The following is a 20,276-nucleotide window of genomic DNA, read 5'->3' on the forward strand; positions in this document are numbered from 1 at the left end:
GCTATATATTGAAGACGTTTTATTAATGACTCAGCTAAGCCATTTTGTGTATGCACATGAGGAACAGGGTGTTCAACAGTGATTCCTACTGACATGCAATAATTATTGAATGATTCTGATGTAAATTCACCAGCATTGTCAAGTCTAATTTTCTTTATAGTATAATCAGGAAATTGTGCTCTTAATTTAATTATTTGTGCAAGAAATTTTGCAAATGCCATATCACGACTTGACAATAAACAAACATACGACCATCTACTAGATGCATCAATTAATACCATAAAATATCTGAATGGTCCAGACGGTGGATGGATAGGTCCACATATATCACCTTGAATCCTTTCAAGAAATGCAGGTGATTCTGTATGAATTTTGCCTGGTGAATGTTTTGTTATTAGTTTTCCAAGAGAACAGGCTTCACATGGTTTATCCTCTTTTGTAAACTTTAAACCTTTCAAAGGATGACCATGAGTACTTTCAATTATTTTTCGCATCATTGTTGAGCCAGGGTGACCTAAACGGTCATGCCATAAAATCATAGTTTTGGGGTCTTCTTTTACTACCAAATTACATTCAATTTTATGTATATATGTATAATGTAATCCCGAAGGCAATTTTGGTAGCTTTTCTAAGGTTTTCTTCTTTCCAGAAACATTAGTAGTAATATTAATATATTTCATATTGCCTTCAGTTACAGTTTCAGTGTCAAACCCTTGACGATATATGTCATTAAAACTCAACAAATTTCTCTTTGATTTAGGAGAATATAAAGCATCATTAATGACAAATTTTGTTCCATTTGGTAACATGAACATAGCATTACCTGTCCCTTCTATTAAATCAGCAGGTCCTGAGATAGTATTTATCACACCTTTAGTAGAATTTAAATCATTGAAATATTTCTTACTTTTGAGGATCGTGTGGGTAGTTCCACTGTCCGGGATGCAAATGTCTTTGACATGTTCCATGTCTGACCTTCTTAAAATAAAATCAAGATTAAAGATAGGAAAACAATAAATCAATATAATACATTCAACATTATTATTCAATAACCAAATATTACACAATGCCCACCACATAAGTCATACATATTATTAAGTAATTCAAGCACACCACACAAGTCACACATATTATTAAGTAATACAAGCACACCACACAAGTCACACATATTATTAAGTAATACAAGCACACCACACAAGTCACACATATTATTAAGTAATACAAGCACACCACACATTATTCAAATACTTATTTAATTAGTTACTTAATTCATATTCATTTCATTTTCTTCTTCAACAAAATCAGCAGCCTCAAGGTAGGTAGTATCATTATTGGGTTCAACTTCATTAAAATTTACTTCCTTTCCCTTTTCTTCAACAGATGCCCTGTATTTTTTACACAGGTGTTCTGGTGTCCTACACGTCTTAGACCAATGTCCATTTTTTCCGCATCTAAAACAGATATCATCACGGTTCCTTGAGGGACCTTCTTGGATATATTTATCTTTACCTTGATGATTCTTATTATTTTGGTCATATTTAGGAGGCCTATAATTATTCACATATCCTCGTCCACGACCTCTACCACGAAAGTGGTTTCGACCGTGATTTCTGCCTCGACCATCAAAATGAGCTTTACCCCCTCGTCCTTTATGACGATTATGGCCACCACGCCCACGATTAAATGTTGTTGCATTTATTTCGGGGTATGCTATTGTTCCATGTTATGTAATTATCTCCGGTTATGTTTAGAATTTTGAAATGATGCTTAACGTTTGACATGTTTATATCTAAAATACAAAAGAACAGAATCAATTTTTTTAATGTATAAACAATGACAAAAAAATAAATAAATTATTTTATTCAATAGCTATGATTACAAAAACCATGATTCTATCAGCTAATAAACCAGGCTAATACAAGTAATGGTAAAACAACAAATATTGTTACTATTATAAAAGGTTCTCCTAATTCTTCATATTTGGTGATCCAGAAGATGAAAAACATAAAGACAAGTAGAGTGATAAGCATAAGAAAAAATTTAAACATTTTGGAAATGTGAGTAAAAGTTTGAGAATGGTATGAAAACTTATGAGTGAAGGTGAAGTATTTATAGGTGAATTTTATGAAGTGTCCGTTACGTTACCGTTGGGTTTGTGGCCGTTGGGAGATAGTGGAAAAATGTAAGCTTTTACTGTTCATGGCCGTTATGTGGCCGTTAGGGGATATGAGAAAAGTGTTAAATTTTATTGTTTGTTACCGTTGGGAATGAGTAAAATTATTCTAAGTATGTTAAAAATCATCTAGCTCTTAAGATGCACAAATGGAGAGAACAACATGTAAAGTTATATGATAATAACTTTAAATAATATCAAATTTCAAAATCTTAATTATGAGTCTCTCGTGAAATAATATTATTGACTGGGATTTTAGTCTTCCATTAAGAATTAAAGTTAGCAATATTATAGATGTGGGTTTTAGTCTTCCATTTAATATGAAGATTAGCATTATAGATGGGGTTTTTGGACACCTCCATTAAGTATAAAAGTTAGTCATACATATGTGGTTTTAATCCTCCATTAAGTATGAAAGTTAGTAATACAGATGGGGTTTTGAATACCTCCATTAAGTATAAAAGTTAGTCATACATATGGGGTTTTAATCCTCCATTAAGTATGAAAGTTAGTAATATAGATGGGGTTTTGAATACCTCCATTAAGTATAAAAGTTAGTCATACATATGGGGTTTTAATCCTCCATTAAGTATGAAAGTTAGTAATATAGATGGGGTTTTGAATACCTCCATTAAGTATAAAAGTTAGTCATACATATGGGGTTTTAATCCTCCATTAAGTATGAAAGTTAGTAATATAGATGGGGTTTTGAATACCTCCATGGAAATTAGTATTATTAATCAAAAATTATCTTTTGTGATATTATGGGGATTTTAGACCTCCACACAAAACTTAAATAATATTCACACTTATTATAAAGTTCTTGACAAGTTGTGAGTTTTCTATAATAAGTGGGTAAAGTAGTAGTAATAATAATAATAATAATAATAATAGCCACTCTAGTTATAAATCACTTGACAAATTGCCAGTTCTCTATAACGGGGCGAATAATAATTATAATTATCATAAGATTAAAGTAATAAGGATAGATGATATATACCTAGTGGTGGTAAATCACTTCCGATAGAAACGATCGTGCTGATAACGTGTTGAGAAAATCAAATATTTAAGTATCCTTTAAGGACTAATATAATGATATAAATTACTAATGTAGTTATAATACTATAAATATATATTATACTAATGAAGAGAATGGAGAGAATGGAGAAGTTTTATGAGATTACTTATTGCTCTCAAGAGTGTCTTTTACATGATCCAAAGGGTGGTATTTATACTACTAAAACTATGAATACATTAACTTAGATTTACTATTGCAAGTTGACATTTACATTGATAATTTTACATTACTATTTTAAGTTGACATTATAGATAGATATTTCAACATTAATAGTAACCAATGTCTTTCAAGATAATTTTGTTGATTTTCCAATTTATTATAACAATAGCAATATAGTAGTACATGTTATTAATGTCCATAAGCTTCAAATGGAAACTGAAGCAAGCAACTCACTCACTCATCATACCCTTAACACAATACTAGTACTGTATTTGTGAAACTGCCAACTTTTCCCTGCTCAAAAATCACAATTATTAATCCTTTAATTTACACCAACTATCTTTTATTTTAGAGGAGTGCTAGCAACACACTCCAATAATAAACACACTCTAACACACTCTCTTCTATTGGTTAAAATTTATACGGGTCCCATAAAAGTTATATTGGTCCACTTTTTTTATGAGACCCATGTGAATTTCAACAAATAAAAAAGAGTGTGTTGGAGTGTGTTTATTAAAGAGTGTGTTGCTAGCATTTTTATCCTCCTTAAAACCCTTTGTACTATAACAAGTACTCTCTAAAAAGTACTCACGATTTTATATAAAAAAAAAAAAGAGTAAGTACTCAAGATAAAAAGTTACTACAACCTGCATAATACTATTGCAGAGGGGAGAGAAACTCAAGAGTCAAGGCCACTAGGTTGAACAAACTTCCTCACTACACCTTTGTGGTATTTTCTGGTATGTACTCCATCTTTTTCTTCATTTCTCATCCGAGACAAGCATTTGTTTAACATAGAGTGTTTTTTTTTTTGTATAGAAGAAAAAATTTGTTTTGCCTTTTGATTGTGACAAGGATCTTATTATTATTGTTGTTCTTGTGTTTGTGTGTAGAAATATATGAGCAATATGACTTCAAATGGTGGGAAACTTGCTGGTAAGAGAAAATATTCAGACAACGATGAAGAGACTGAAGATGATGCTAGTGTTTATATCAAATTTTCAATCAGGGGTCAGGTATGAATGTAACACTCTTTTCATTTCCATTACTTCTGTTTCCCTTATTTTGCTCTCTTCATAATCATTTTTTTTCTTGCAATTAGTAAGTAAAACATAATTTGATTTCTCTTTACAAAAGCATAAATGGTTAAATAAGTTTTTGTTCAAGGTAAATATTTTGAATTTTGTTTTTAGTTTCTACAAAAAATTTATCAAGTTTTAGTCCTTCAAATATTCATAACTTTTGGTCCTTGATTTTAAGTCGATTCATTAGTTTTTATATTCATAAGCTCATAAGCTATTTGAAATAACATATGAAAAATAAGGTATAAGCTAGTAAAATAAGTTATGAGGCTGTGATGATATGACGATTACCAAACATGTTTTTTTTTCCTCATATGAGCTTATAAGCTATAAGTCATTTTATATGTCTTGTCAAATATACCCTAAGGTTCTGTTTGGTAAAAAATAGCAAATACTCCATCTAGTCTAGTACTTATTATAAGAGAAGTTTTACTTATAAGTTAGCTGATTGAATTTGTAGTGTTTGGTAAATATGTATTTGATAAAAAAGATGATAGAGGTAAAATTGGAAGAACAAATGATAAGTTATAAACTCATAAGCTACTTGAAATAATATTTGAAAAATAAGTTATAAGCTGATAAAATAAGTTATAAGCTCTTTTTAAAATAAGCTCTTTTTAAAAAATGTTTACCAGACAGGTCTTTTTTTGTCATATGGGCTTATAAGCTATAAATTCAAAATCTGTCCTTACCAAATAGAGCCTCTAGGTATTTTTTTTAGCTTTAGCTTATTATCTAACATAAATGTCCATGTGCTAAGTTTTTGCATGAATCAAAACATGCAGAACAAGTAGTTAATTACATCTCTCACATTTTTACTTTTGTTATCTGCCAATGTGCTTCTCTTCATTCAAATGTAGGATGGGAAGGAGATTTTCTTCAGATTGAACCAGAATCGGTACTTAAAACCAGCATTACAAAGTTACTGTCAAAAGGTGAACATGGACTATGAGACTATGAACTTTATCCTTGAAGGCAAACCTATTCGAAAAGAGCGTGATACACCAAAGACGGTTAGTTTCTTTCATAACTTTTTGCTTTCTTTTCATAGTTTCCTTCATTTCAAGTGACTTATAATTTGGAATTGTGAGAGAACTATTTACTTATAAAGTTTATGATTTTGATTCAAGTGACATATAGTTTCTGTTTTTGATATGTATCTTCAGTTGAAGATGGTAAATGATGACCAGATTGATGCTGTAAAACAGCAAACAGGAGGTGGTGGTGCAGCTGGAGGAAATTAAATGGTTTAGTAGTAGTGAGCTTATTATGAATTGTTAATCTGTTTAATTGTTTGACTATTTTGGTACATGATCCCAAAAATGTACCTAAAACTTGCATGTTCTTGATTATAACCTTTATCTTAGGGAGTACTAACTAAATACAATCTTTATTGACTTGGTGAAAATTTAATCTCATGCCCTTATGATGATATTATATATCAACAATGTTCTCATATTGACTGTCGAATTCGAACTTAAATTTTTGTGAGTATATGATCTGAATTCTAAATTTCTTACCAATGGGATCAAACTACCTATATTGTATTGATGAACATAGTAGTTTGTTTGGTACCAATTATAATATAATGCTGCTAATGTTGAGTTCAGTTGAAAGGATTATTTTCTACAATGTGGTGAACTACAATTGAACATTTTCATGACAGACTTTACATGTTTGTCTACAAACGAAATTATTAGATGAGAAGAGTTATGCCAATTACACAGTGAAATTACATAGTATATGTATGTCTCTAACTATTGAAACTTGTTGCTTTAGAGATTAATTTTGATATACTGCCGTTGTAAAAAGTTTTACACTATCGACAGTAATAAGTATTCATTCGATGACTTTAAAAAAACTATAAGCAATCATACATATTGACTGAGAACTTTTGTTTATGTTAAATGTAAGGTGTATATGAATTAAATTCATCAGTTAATTTAGGCACAAAGTTTAATTTATTAGTTACGAGGAGATTATGCTCGAGTGTAAGAAAAAATAGAACTCATTCATTCTAATTCTAAAAAATACTCCATTTCACTTAACTTGGTATGGAGGATCAAGGTTCGATCCTCTGCAACTGCATTTGGGAGGGGACTAGAACCATTTGATACTAGAACTCGTCCCGGATTTTGGACTACTAGGGCCCCCTTTCCTAGGAACCAGAGGGTGAAAAAAAATAAAATACTCCACTCCCTATTTTATAGCTAATAATTAATGCAATTAAAAATTTGAAAGCAGTTTGGTAGAAAATGAGACAATTTTTTGGCAATGATTACTAAATATTTTTTGAGTATTAGTTGGTTTAGTGGTGATTGACGCTAGACTTGGTAGGGAGGACTACTGTTCGATGACCTGCAACTGTGATCGAGAAGGGTTAAAAATCACATCATGACAAAATTGACCACCAAATCAGATTAGACGGTTCAGTGGACATGATACTGGTGGTGGAAAAAAAATAAGTCTTTTTTTTTGTCTTAGATGAGGTGATAATCCACTAAAATTAAAGTCACGTATAATTGTGAGATCCCGGGTCACGACGTCCGACCTAATAATTTCGACAATAAGTCTTTTATCTTTCTCCATCTTTCTTATAAATGGACAACAAACGAATAATAATAATAAATTGGGTGAACATTTCACTATACATCTTATTTTAATATGTACCGTTATATGTAATTATAATAGTAGTAGTTCTATAAGGGCCTGTTTGGATTCAACTTATTTTTCAGCTTATGAAAATAAATTATTCAAATAAAAAAAAAATTATGTTAATTTATAAGTTTTTATTAACAAAAATTGTATTTTTATAAGTTATTTTCTCATAAACTACTTTAAAAAGTTTATAATAATGCATAAAAACTTATTTATTTGTATAAGTCATTTTGTATAAGCTCAAAAATAAGTAAATTCAAACTTAAGTATACATTTCTTTAAATCTATGTTGCATGGGTACTCCATTTTGGACAGAGTACCGGTACCGGATACCGGTACGTGTATGGTACTCCCCCGGTACGCACCGACGCCGTACCTAGTTTTTTTTTTTGGAATGGGTACACCTGTGGTATACCAATCCAAAAAAATACATTTTTTTTCTTCTCCTTTTCCTTTTATTAGTATTTTTTTTATAGGAAAATTTAAGTTTTTTATTTGTTTATAATATAAAAGTAGTAACTACTACTAAAAAATAATAATAAAGTATCAACTATCCGGTTTTTATTCATATCAATCTTCGTCTTCTCTCGAGAAGGAGAAATAGTAATACTTATAATGAAAGTGCAACAAAAATGTGGGATATTCGTAGAGATGAATGAAATTTATTTAATATATAGTTGATATTCTTGAAATTGCTAGTCTTTCTCGCGGTGAACCTAACTTGAGGTCGCTCTTTTTAGTGATGATGAACAGGGAAATAATGAACTTTTTTTGAGCTAATTGCTTTTTAATTTCATATCTTAATGTTTCGAACAATTTAAATTACTTTTAAAGTGTCGTGTGATATTTTTTAGGTTTAATTATTTGTTTTAACAATATAATTCTATTATTTAATATATATAATTATATTAAAAAAAATTATAGGGACGTACTCGTACTTTAATTTTTCAAAAAATGACATACATCGTACCGATACCCGTACCGGATACCCGTACGTACCCACACTCGGGCAACATAGCTTTAAATTCTTTCATTTATTTTTTTTACCATAATTTGAATAATTAAAAATATAATTAATCTAGTAATCTAGTCTAGTAATTAAAATCACACCAAGATTCCAAAAAACCAATGCAATGACATGTGTCTTATGTTATGTTATGTTGTTGATCTCTTCTCTTTTCAATCGAGAAATGAAAATCCAGAAACCCTAAATTTCGTAACATTCCTTAATCAGCGATCAAAATGATGAAGAAGAAAGTTCCCGATTGGCTTAACAGTTCTCTCTGGTCATCACCTACATCATCTCCTCCTTCTCCCGCCATCACCGAATACACCTCCCCCGTCTTCACTCCAATTCCACCTCCCCAACCTCCCTCTCCTCCCCCTCTCATACTTCAAGATCCTCCCCCTACACAGATTATCCAAGAATCTCAATCCGAAGATCCTCATGACGCACCTCCTTCCGAATTTGATATCTCTCACCAGACTCAATTGTTGGCTGAGGTAGTTCCCAGTTTCCACTCTTCACTCTTATTCGTTTATTATCGCTTTTTCAAATTTTGATTTTTTTTTTTTTTTTGAATTGTTTGGTTTTGTTTAGTTGTCGAAGAAGGTGATGGATATGCGAGAATTGAGGAGGATTGCTTGTCAAGGTGTGCCTGATTCCGCTGGAATACGTTCTACATTGTGGAAGGTGCCATTTTTCTTTCAGTTTGTTTTTTTAATTGATTTAAGTAATAATTGTTGATGTGTTACTTTTCTCGAAGGAGAATGGAAAATCATGTAAAGTAAGAAGGTGTTTATTAGAATGAGAGTCGAATGTTTGTTACCGTGTACACCCTCTGGTCACTGTTATAAGCAAAAAATACATTTTATGTTCATTAAATAATTGATGTATCAGTATTTAGTGAACCTAAAGAGTGATTTTTTGCTTATAACGGTGACTGGAGGGTGTATTGTTTGCTATGGATGGAAATGTAGTGATGGAAGTGTAATGATGCCTTCCATATTGGGATTTAATTTGGGTGGTTTAAGTTAATATAGACTAGAGTTTTCTTTTTTGTTGATTGAAAGGAGTGAAATTCAAATTGTAGAATACTATTATTGCAACTTATGCTTATTGATGTTTGCAGCTTTTGCTTGGATATCTTCCACCAGATCGAGGGCTTTGGTCATCTGAATTAGCTAAGAAGAGGTCACAGTACAAGCAATTCAAAGAGGAGATTCTCATGAATCCTGTAAGTTAGTTGCTTATGAATTATGTTATATCATCTTAGTTTGGAGGGTAGAAGAGTGGCTTGAAAGATTCGTGTTCTTTCTTCTTTTTTTAATAGAAAGGAAATAAAATTAACTAATTAAATGAGGCAAATAGACACCCCTAACATCATCCAACGTGATAGTAGCAAGTAAAGGACAGGGAACATCAAAACTAAGGCCTTCAAATTCAAAGGGAGCATAATGCCCCTTATTAGCTAAGAAATCAGCACACTGATTGGTTTCCCGATAAATGGGAGTTTTCCGGTTCGGAAGATGAAAGATGAAGAAGAGAAATGATCTCTTGTAGAATAGGAGTGAGAAAAGCATTATTTTAACTTCCAAAGCGAACCCTGTCAACGATAACTTTCAAGTCCATATCAGATTCTACCCAAGGAAAGATTCCTTAATTGTGAGAGGTTGAACTAAAATCTGTAGAATCGGATTGCATTTCTTTTCGCATAATCTGTATTGATTCTTGCATCAAACTATGGGCCAGAAGTAGTGAGATAATTCTAAGGACTCTATTATCAAATTAACTTTTGAACTTTTATCAGATTTTGCTTTTTTTAAATCTGTAGAGTACATGTTTGTCTATGTGCTATGTTTGTTGACTTGGTATTTTTGATGCACCTTCTATTTGCTTTATCTTTTTTGGCTCTGAATGTTTCTGTCGCTAGCTAGTCAGAAATCACAAGGAAGATGTATAACTCAACAATTGGTGATGCTGATGATGCCAAGCGTGACAGGGCTTTGCTCTCTAGATCAGAAATCCCTCATGATGAGCATCCTTTGAGTCTTGGGAAGACCAGCGTATGGAATCAGTTCTTCCAGGTACAATGCAAAGGAATCTGTTTTAATTAGATATTTGAATATTTCAATATGATGAAGTCTCTGGTCGTGCATAAACTATCAACTATGTTGCACAGTCCCCGTGATACTTATCACATGTTACTTAAATTGGTGACAACCGGAAACTGTTTTTCACATGAAATAAAAACTTCCCGTACCTGCACAAAAAGTGGACTGGTAGCGCACATTTGTGATATCTGTAATGTTAATTACTTGTTGTCTACTCTGACATTTTTCTATAATTTTAATGAGTATCTCATAGTCAATTTTTACCTATAATAGAATGTCTTTATGATGACGTGACGGCCTTTTCAGATTTGTTACCACATGTACTGTTGATAATCTTGCTACTGTCAATCTGTTAATCTTTAGTTTTTTCAAATTGGATGCTATTGTACTATAATATTTTGGTATGCACAGGCTGTTGTGAAGAAGCAAATGATCCTCTTTGCATTTTGTAGGATACAGAAATCATAGATCAGATTGACCGAGATGTAAAGCGCACTCATCCTGATATGCACTTTTTCTCTGGTGATTCTAAATTTTCAAAATCCAACCAGGTTGTTCCTTTATTTTTGTGGAAATTGGTATGATCTCCATGATTCAAGTCTTTTCTGGCATGAACCTATGATTTACCTTCTTTTTTTGCTGACATTTTCAGGAGGCTTTAAAGAACATATTAATTATTTTTGCAAAGCTAAATCCAGGTGTAAAATATGTTCAAGGGATGAATGAGTTATTGGCTCCTCTATACTATGTGTTCAAAAATGACCCAGATGAAGAAAATGCAGTGAGTATATCATTTTTTTTTTCCTGACTTCTTGTAATCTTAGTTTTCCAGTATTTATTCCATCATAGAGTAGAATATTATACATGACCCTGTAGCCTCCTTTCCATTCAATTAATCAAATTTTTTGTTGTGTGAAATCTTATTAATATTGATAAGAAGCACTCTGTATGCATATCTGTCACGTTTCACACGTTTTTATTTCATCTTTCAACTGGCTGATACTTTGTAACAAAAAAAAAGGGTTGATATTTCCAAGTGAATACATAAATTGAAGGATAATCCATAATGGGGATAGAGATGACAAATCAAAATTTAGGTGTGATCAGTTAAAAAAGTATCATTACACACGGAAATTTAGACAAGAAATCTTGGTATAATGTATGATCACGGGAATGTTTGTTTTGTTAGAAAATAAATTTTTAGATAGTAATAAAGAGTCATGTAGATTTATGCTACACTTATGCTCTCTTATATTATTGGTTTATTGTGCTTAACAGCTCCCAATTACAATATGCAGACCTTTGCTGAAGCTGATGCGTTCTTTTGTTTTGTTGAGCTATTGAGTGGGTTCCGAGATAACTTTGTTCAACAACTAGACAATAGTGTTGTGGGAATCCGATCAACTATTACAAAATTGTCCCAGCTTTTAAGAAAACATGATGAAGAGCTGTGGCGTCATCTTGAGATCACTTCCAAAGTAAGAGTTTTTAAGATATATTATGTATAGTACAGTTTGGCTTTTAGTTTACATTTGGAACTATACTGAGTAGGCCGTGCATCTAATTTAAACCATTCTTGTTCTTGCTGTTACAGTTACAGTTAGCTATTTTAATTTTTTTGTTTTTACATTGTGGTATACACTGTTATGCAATTGTCTGTAGACTTTGTGCACTTCTCTGAAGTCTGGTCTATTAAATTTGTTAAATAAACTAAATATTGAGTATACGAAAAAATGGGCCCTTTGCTGCTTCATTGCTTTAGTGATATTACCTCCTGTGTTAGAATTGTTATTTTGCTAGTTAATTTTTGTCTGTTAATACTTTTTATGTTTATCTACCAATTAAGCAACATGGACGGGCCTTTAATTAGTCTACATTTTTTTCTACATGCTTTCCAAATCATTCAACCATGCATTTGCTTTTGGCTATTAAATAGTTTATCAGAAATGGCTAATTTTTCTTGTTCTGAATGTCAGATCAATCCCCAATTCTATGCATTTAGGTGGATCACTCTCCTGTTGACTCAGGAATTCAATTTTGCCGACAGCCTTCACATTTGGGACACTCTTTTAGGTGATCCAGAGGGTACACAGGTACAATCTTGTTCCGATGTACTTTTTATTTTAATGGCATGGTATTTGTCAATTTGATTGTCTCCCACTTTCTTCGATAACAATAATAAGAGGTCGGATTGGGTTTGATGTTTTGAAGTTACTTTTAGCAGCAAAGAAGTTTTTGCTCATAGTGATGTTGATTTTTCATTAGTGTTTCAGTTTGCATTTATACTCTAAATCCACTTTAGAGGATCTTGATTGTGAAGGAAAAGTGAAGGTTATGGCCATTTATTGGAACATTGAACACATGTTTTGTTCCTTATTATTTTTTGTGCATGAGAGCGCTCGAGTGTGTCATAAGTTTCTAGTTTTCAGTGACTATTGCATGCTACTGGAAATTTCTGTCTGTTCTTAAACTGTATATATAACTGATGATTGTAGACCAGGGAGTCAATGAGTTTGGATTATCTGTTAATTTTTTTGGTCTCGATGCACTTTTTAGTGGGAAAACTGACACAATGCTCTGCAGGAGACGCTTCTCCGGGTATGTTGTGCAATGCTAATTCTCATTCGCAAGCGCCTCCTAGCAGGTGATTTCACTTCAAATCTCAAGTTGCTACAAAATTACCCCTCGACAAACATTAGCCACTTGCTCTATGTTGCCAATAAGTTTCGTGTACAGTCAGTCTAATGGTTCTCGCCCCTAATTTTTTGCATTTTGCTTTTGTATCTCTAATTTAGTGTTTGAAATCTAATGCTTGTAAATGACTCTAAATTTGAGGCTGCAGCAACTATTTATTTGTCTAGTACTATTTAGTGTTTATTTATCTTATGGTTCCATCAATTCGTGCTTGTAATATGCCTATATTGACCTCTCCTCACTCTTCAAAAAATAATAGTTTGTTGGGACTTTAGATCAAACTATGATATGAAATTTTTAACTTATATTGAAGTATGGATATTATATAGCACACTACCTTCTAACAGGATAAACAGAAATTGGCGAGAAGGGCTCTTGTGAGTGCCTTTTCCATGCCCTGTGAATGTAAATCCTCTTTTTTGCACAAGCAAACCATGTTGCAAACCAATCTCTCCCCTTATCCCTGTGTAAGCTTTCTTCTCATTCAACCTCTTGTCTTGGCCCCAAAGGTCCACAACCTTTGTTTGTGGTGGTCCTCTCTGGTTGTTGTCTTGGGTTGGCAAACAGAAGTGAGCCATTGTTCCTCCTGTTTACGATGGATATGATGGCGGAGGAATGAGGTTGGAGTTGGGTGTGGCGGTGTATGACATTGTGTGATGGTGATTGTGCTATAGCAATGTTTTAAAAATTGGATTAGAGTTCAAACTTACTTACAGGTCAATGTTCAATCGGTTAAACAAATTCAACAATTGTTGAATTCCATGATAAATTGTAGTTTATTTTTTACTATCCATGATAAATAAATATATTGTTTTACTTCATTAGAAATAACAAATTCTTCCCAAAAATAATAACCATTGTTGAATCCAAATGCCACCTATACACATGAAATTTCAAGATTTTACACATTCATGTTCTAGAATTTGAAACCTGTTTATATTGAGATGATCTCGTTTTCTTAAGTTTTTACGTTTTAGATATTGATACCGTCATGATTCATCTGCTTAATGTGAAGTCAGACCCACACTAGGATCGCTATCGTCCTTTTAGTCTGCAAGCCAAAGGGTTAATATTAAAACAAATATTTTGCACCGTGTTTTGAATGAATTTTACTATAGGATGTCAATGGTCGAATAAAACCATGGGCAACAAAACTTTGTTCTCCAAAGGTTTACTACTATTGTATTTTCAGGTTAAAATCAAGAGTAGTGTTATTTGAACAACAATTTTTGGGACAACATTTTTTCCCTTTATCTTTTGGGACAAAAACATTAAAAAAATTGATTAGGAGAGAGAGTAAGATTCACAATGAGAGTGTGAGAGAGAAAGTTGTCTCAAATGTTGTCTAAAATTGGATGTACAAATATCATTTCTCAAAATCAAAATGTAGTAAGGGTCTTGCTAACTAGTGCCCCCGAGACACTAGTTAAGGAACTAAAAGAGGAAATAAAAGAAAAGTTATGCTTTGAAAAAATCAAAATTTAGATTTTTCATGTGTTGATTACACAATACTCAAGATAAACTTTCTACATTTGAATTTTTAACTAGTGCCCCTGGGGCACTATTTAGCATTTGCCATGTAGTAATTTTCAATGCAAAAGTTACTTTTTTTATTCGAGAAAATGCTAAATAGTGTTCTGAGACGCTTTACCGGATATGATATAATGACCTTGAAATTTGTGTAGTCAATATATTTATAATATGAATAATGTTATTTTCGATGTAAAAGTTTCTTTTTTTTGTTCCTTAACTAGTGTCCAGCATGACCCTTAAGGCCTTAACTAATAGACTCTCACAATCTTATCCAAATGTCCGAGTTTGAAAAATAGATAAAGCTGGTCGAAAAGGAAGTAAAAAAAAATGGTGAAGATTTTTGCAACAGTCATATTTGTATGTTTGGTTCTCTTCTACCCAAAATTAATTCTTTAGGTGTATAATTAATTTTGATATTTTAGGTGTTTGTAAATTAAAATTAATTTTGTCTAATTTTGTCTTTAGAATTGATTTTTCTTGAAACTTCTAAATCTAAAATTAGTTTTTACACTCAAATTTAATATTTAATGGAAACTTACTTCTATCTAAATGCTTCTAAACATAATTTTTTCATGTTAACCCTCCGGTTCTTATGGAATGGGGTTCAATAATTCAGAGTTAAGTCTCTCGAAGAGTTGTTCAATCAGGAATCAGACTCGGGTTCTCTCAAACAATTTGTTCTATAGGGAACTCATTAATCGTTTAAACCATATTTTCTGCACACAAATGCAGATGTTAATCTCTCGAGTCTATAGAACCAAAATGAACGACAAACTTTCCCCCTTATAGCCACTTTGTCATCTCAGCAGTATTGGTTAAACATAAATATTTTACATCCAATTCAATATTCAATTCAATTTTAGTCGGTATTAATTTTCCTTCCATAATCAGTCAAAGTTAAAATCAATTTTTCTGATTGGATACCCAAAGTCCAAACACATAAATATATATATTTTTTGTTTCATTTTATGATTATGCAGGTAGAATATATATGATTTGATTCCTTCCTCCTGAAAAGTGCAGTAGCTAGTAGTTGGTGAGATTCATTCATTCATTCATTCGGATCCTCCTTCTTTCATCATCAGATTCATTCATTCATTCACTTTATTTATCCACCTCGCTTAAACTCCACTTCAACAATTTTCCAATTTTCTCAGATTCAAATCCAAACAAACTCATGGTACAATACGATGCACTCTGAATCATCTTTCATCGCAGTTTTCTTCACAATTCACCACTCACTCCATTTTCCATGTTTCTTTTCAGGGTAGCACATTACGCTTATATTTAACCTGCATTCGCAACACACTCCACGCTGCAATGTGCCTTCAGGTTCGTTTTCACCATTTTCTATGTTATTATTATATATTCATTTTGCTTCCGATCATATTTCTATTTTCTGTAATTGCAGAATTTTCCTTGTCAAGAAGTTGAAAGACATAACAAACCCGAAGTTGAACTCAAGTAACTATTTCTATTTTCTCACTTCAATTAAGATTAAGATCATAATATTAATTAAGATCATTATTGTTTATGATATGTTAAGATTCATTGAAATTAAATAAAGTTTGATCAATATCTGAATTTGACCTAAATAGATTAATTCAATTGAGGATTATTTATATATGTTTCTATGTGCAGGTCCAGCCCTGAACTCCTTCTCAATCCTGTAAGACCCCATCTTATATCACATCATTCTCGCTCCAGTTTTTACTTCAGCATTTTCCTTGTTTTTTTGAACCGACATTTCATATCGAAGGCTTGTCCGACACATGTGTGACATCTACACGTCACTGACACATGTGTTTACATATAATCACTTCAATTTTCTCAAATTATTACTTGTGTCTACGTGTCAGTATCATGTATATGTGCAATGTGCATATGTCAGTGCGTTATAGATGAAGATTGTTTTTTGGTGCATTACATATCAAGATGTCTCACTCTTTAATTCTTAGATCTTGCTATATTTTTCATCTTTAACATAAATATTTGATTTTTGTGTCTCTTCATTTGGACTGAGCTGACTCTTATAGGTGGGAATTGAGGGTTAATGTTTTCATCTTTTTACGCTGCCTTTATATATGTTGTATGCTTCCAAAAAAATTATTACTTTCTAAATGATGTAGACTTAATTAGGAATATGTTGAGTTTATGCCTTAAGAATTTCGTCTTTATTATACTTTTCTAAAGAATGCATGTTATTTTTGTTACAGGTTGTGATATGCCGAAATGAAGCTGAAAAATGCTTAATAGAAACATCTATCAATTCATTAAGGATAAGTCTTAAGGTAAACCTTTTATCTTTTATTTGGGAAATTATTTCTTTTGGTGTTTTGTTGGAATCATCTGAAATTGGTCTTTGCCCTTTGTTGATATGACGATTAGATTACAATCGGTGTTTCTTTAAGAGATGAACTGTCTGTTCAGGCTGGTGATATTTTTCCATTATGTTTTGAGTTTTCTTTGCAGTTCCTTTTATTCTAGGTTTCCTTTGTTTATTTTTTATTTTGGCATACTATATGTTAACAGTTTGTAAGTTCTGTTACTAATAGATAGTAAAAAGTATAAACCTGATGGTGGACCTCTGACATCTCCGTTAGACTTTAGTTCTGTTACTTTATGGTATGATGTACCTTTTACAAGTATTGAAATTTGGTCAACTTAGTGCATTAGAATAACTGTTTGGAGAATGGGTGGGCAGAGAGAGAATAAGTAGAATGTGCCAAAATAAGAGAAAAAGTAATTGAGTTTAAAAAGACAACTGATTAGCTGGTTGAGTCATAAGTTAAAATAAAAATGTTCAGGTATACCTACTGGAACCGAGATGCCGGGCACTTGGACAAATGCACAGATAAACTTTGTACAAGACTGAAAGTGGCTGTGACACCAGTCAAAAAATACACTGAGGGGATTTCAACTTCGTACCTTTCTTTTTAGGGTTAGGAGTTAGGGCTATTCATCTTAGAAACATAATTAGGTAAGGCTTATATATGATCCAACTGGCCAAATGAGTGTTATATTGTTTTGCTAGAAAAGTGTGTCTATATTCTATGAAACAGTTACATTCAGCCCCCCTTTTTTTCTTATTTTTATTTTTTCTAAATAGGATCACCATCTTTACTTTGATATATTTGAGAGGAACTGAGTCAGTTGTTTTGTTGGACATCAGGAGGTCAAATGTATGTGTCTTGAACAATCAGTTTTCAGAGGTCTTCTTAGATGGGGTCTTCTTAGATTTGTGAATTTAAAAATGATAAGAATGCTAACGGTTCAATGATCATACTGGGGTTAAATTATGGTATGAGTTTTTAATGTAAGTTTTTATTTACTATTTGTAAATTATATAATATTTTTGATGGATATTCATCCTTTGTTGATGATTTTTCTTGCATTCTCTTATTATACTAGAGCATCCTAAAAGTATCAAAGTAGCACTAGATTGGCTACAAATGTTTTGTGACTTCAATTAACTGGTGGTTATAATTCCTTTCACAATTTAATTCTCTTAGCAGACAAGCAAACTAATATCAGAATTAGAATGTGTTAGCAACCATCAGATTTACATATGAAGTGACATTATTCATTATTATTTGTCCCTAATTCCTTGTTTTTGTTTTATTTCATTTCATCTTTGCAGGTGAAGCAGGCTGATGAACTTGAAAACATATTGACGAAGAAATTTCTTAGATTTTTGTCAATGAGAGCTGAGGCTTTCCAAGTACTGAGGAGAAAGCCTGTGCAGGTTTATATCTCTTTGCGAATTAAACTAGGCTGTTTTATTTTAAATTCAACAACGGCATCTGGCAATAATTTTTCTGATCAAATAAAGTAATGTTTAGATATTGGTGATGAACATCTATTGGTGATAGATAAAAAAATGGCTGCAGGGCAGAGGGATAAATATGTATGAAGTTTCATTGAATCTTTTGATGATAAAAATATTTGTCGAGTTTGCCTCAGATATTGATATTGCATGTTTATGTGGTTGTGATTGGAATTACTCCTTGTCATTATCACCAAGGGTAGGGTAAAGCATACAACATACTGTATTACTGTCAAGTCTCTTCTTGTTTCTCTCCTAATTCCTAGTTATCCCTTGGTTGAAAAGGTGAGAGAAAATCCTCTTCACACACAATATACTTGACAGGTGAGGAAGTGTGGACTTCCAAATAATCCTCACATTTATTTTAGTTCCCCCTTCTACTCTGGCACCCTTTTATATTCAGAATATAGTACATTGTGTTTATTGTGATCAATTTTTAAATGGACCCTGCTCATGAGTGTCTTTAGAGTAATGGTTCAGGAATCAATAAATATAACGTTTTTTATTGATCAATTTTTTGTATGTTTAGTTAGTTGAGCTGTTAATCGGAGTTCATTCTACAAAGCCTCAGTTTCGCTTAATAACATTCAATGAATTGTGACATTAAATGCTGCACTTTTTCATTTTTGATTCCTTAACAAGTTGATGTAGGTAGTGATTAGCATTTGTCTTTCAAAATTCAGTGGGGTGGATTATATGCCTTGCTAACAGTATTTTGATTCTTGCTGGACAATCACTCCTGCAAGACATAGCTAATTAGAGTGTCATATTTTTTGCTGTTTCTCTTGACAGGGATATGATATTAGCTTCCTTATTACAAATTACCACTGTGAGGAGATGCAGAAGCAAAAACTCATTGATTTTATAGTGCAATTTATGGAGGCAAGAATATTTGACCCTATAACTTATTTTGCGTCTGATTTTGTGGCTTGTGTATGTGACATTGTCTGATATGATATCAGAATTCCAATCTTTAAAATGTCGATGACCTGAATTCTATAAATAATCAAGTAATATCGAAACTTTTAGCATGCTACCATAAAACAAAAAGAACAACATTTTTATATTCTTTTATTAGGGTATAACAATAGACCATGATTTTCAACTCTCAAGCAGGGTAAGGTGCACAGTGCAATAGTGCAGAATGGATTCCCTACCTTTACTATTTGGTTACTTTGGTGACTTTAGGACAGAGATGAATGATTAAAATAAATTATTTAAATGAGTGAGAAATCTTGGTTAAGAGAGAGATGCAGGCAAAGTCACCAAAGGTAGACAATTTAAAGGTAGATAATCCCTTCCCACACAGGTGGCTTACTTACTGATTTCTCCATAACGTACTTGTAGTTGGTACTTGGTGCAGTACACTTATTGTAGAGGCATGTCTGCCATACTTATGTTGCTTTAAAATAATTTACTGATTACGGATGTAAACCAAAAAGAAAAGACACTGATAGTATGAATTAGAGCAAGATGATGTTCTCTGTTGTTTTTACTTTTGCTATAGCCTTCGTGACAGAAAAAGTTGTTAATTTCATTGGTCCATTGCATGTTTCCTTTGAACAAAAACAAGTCATTATTTTCTTCTTCTTTTTCTACCATTATTGTAATTCTGCTGATTTGTTGGGATCAAGTAGGATAATATTGGCTTTTAAATTACAGGATATCGATAAGGAGATAAGTGAGCTCAAAATGTCAGTGAACACACGGGGGAGGCTCGTGGCTACGGAGTTTCTGAAGCAGTTTATCTGATGCTTTGGACTAGTTAGAATTAGAACTACCAAGTCCGTGTAAATTGTACTATTTCAAATCTAGTCCTACTTTCTTTCTGATTACCAATGCTCGTGTCTTTATTATATTCAGTAGCAGTAAAGAATAGTTTCTGTAGAGGGAAATATTAAGTCATATTGGAAAATATTGTGCCTTCATTATAAATGGTTATCACTTATCACACACCTA

General features: G+C 32.2%; 3 protein-coding genes across 4 annotated transcripts; all 3 read left to right on the forward strand.

Moving 5' to 3' along the window:
- Nucleotides 1–3,983: 3,983 nt before the first annotated feature.
- Nucleotides 3,984–5,924, forward strand: LOC123914196 (small ubiquitin-related modifier 2-like). 2 transcript variants are annotated; one of them, XM_045965236.1, is made up of 4 exons: nucleotides 3,984–4,150; nucleotides 4,304–4,426; nucleotides 5,353–5,505; nucleotides 5,659–5,924. In XM_045965236.1, the coding sequence occupies exons 2-4, from the start codon at nucleotides 4,310–4,312 to the stop codon at nucleotides 5,734–5,736; spliced, it is 348 nt and encodes a 115-aa protein (XP_045821192.1). In that variant the 5' UTR covers nucleotides 3,984–4,150; nucleotides 4,304–4,309; the 3' UTR covers nucleotides 5,737–5,924. The 2 variants fall into 2 exon arrangements, with proteins under 2 accessions (XP_045821192.1, XP_045821191.1); XM_045965235.1 differs by having other exon boundaries at nucleotides 3,984–4,140; nucleotides 4,266–4,426.
- A 2,322-nt stretch (nucleotides 5,925–8,246) lies between these two features.
- Nucleotides 8,247–13,270, forward strand: LOC123914197 (TBC1 domain family member 13-like). Its single transcript, XM_045965237.1, has 9 exons — nucleotides 8,247–8,653; nucleotides 8,751–8,843; nucleotides 9,283–9,387; nucleotides 10,088–10,237; nucleotides 10,717–10,815; nucleotides 10,917–11,045; nucleotides 11,563–11,742; nucleotides 12,241–12,357; nucleotides 12,848–13,270. Exons 1-9 carry the CDS (start codon nucleotides 8,393–8,395, stop codon nucleotides 13,007–13,009), a joined length of 1,296 nt encoding a protein of 431 aa, XP_045821193.1. The 5' UTR covers nucleotides 8,247–8,392; the 3' UTR covers nucleotides 13,010–13,270.
- A 2,160-nt stretch (nucleotides 13,271–15,430) lies between these two features.
- On the forward strand, nucleotides 15,431–20,270 carry LOC123914198 (actin-related protein 2/3 complex subunit 4). Its single transcript, XM_045965239.1, has 8 exons — nucleotides 15,431–15,671; nucleotides 15,758–15,823; nucleotides 15,903–15,955; nucleotides 16,133–16,160; nucleotides 16,708–16,782; nucleotides 18,132–18,236; nucleotides 19,110–19,199; nucleotides 19,980–20,270. The coding sequence occupies exons 1-8, from the start codon at nucleotides 15,669–15,671 to the stop codon at nucleotides 20,067–20,069; spliced, it is 510 nt and encodes a 169-aa protein (XP_045821195.1). The 5' UTR covers nucleotides 15,431–15,668; the 3' UTR covers nucleotides 20,070–20,270.
- Nucleotides 20,271–20,276: the final 6 nt, after the last annotated feature.

Source organism: Trifolium pratense, linkage group LG3 (assembly GCF_020283565.1).
Source record: "Trifolium pratense cultivar HEN17-A07 linkage group LG3, ARS_RC_1.1, whole genome shotgun sequence".
Lineage (NCBI taxonomy): Eukaryota > Viridiplantae > Streptophyta > Magnoliopsida > Fabales > Fabaceae > Trifolium > Trifolium pratense.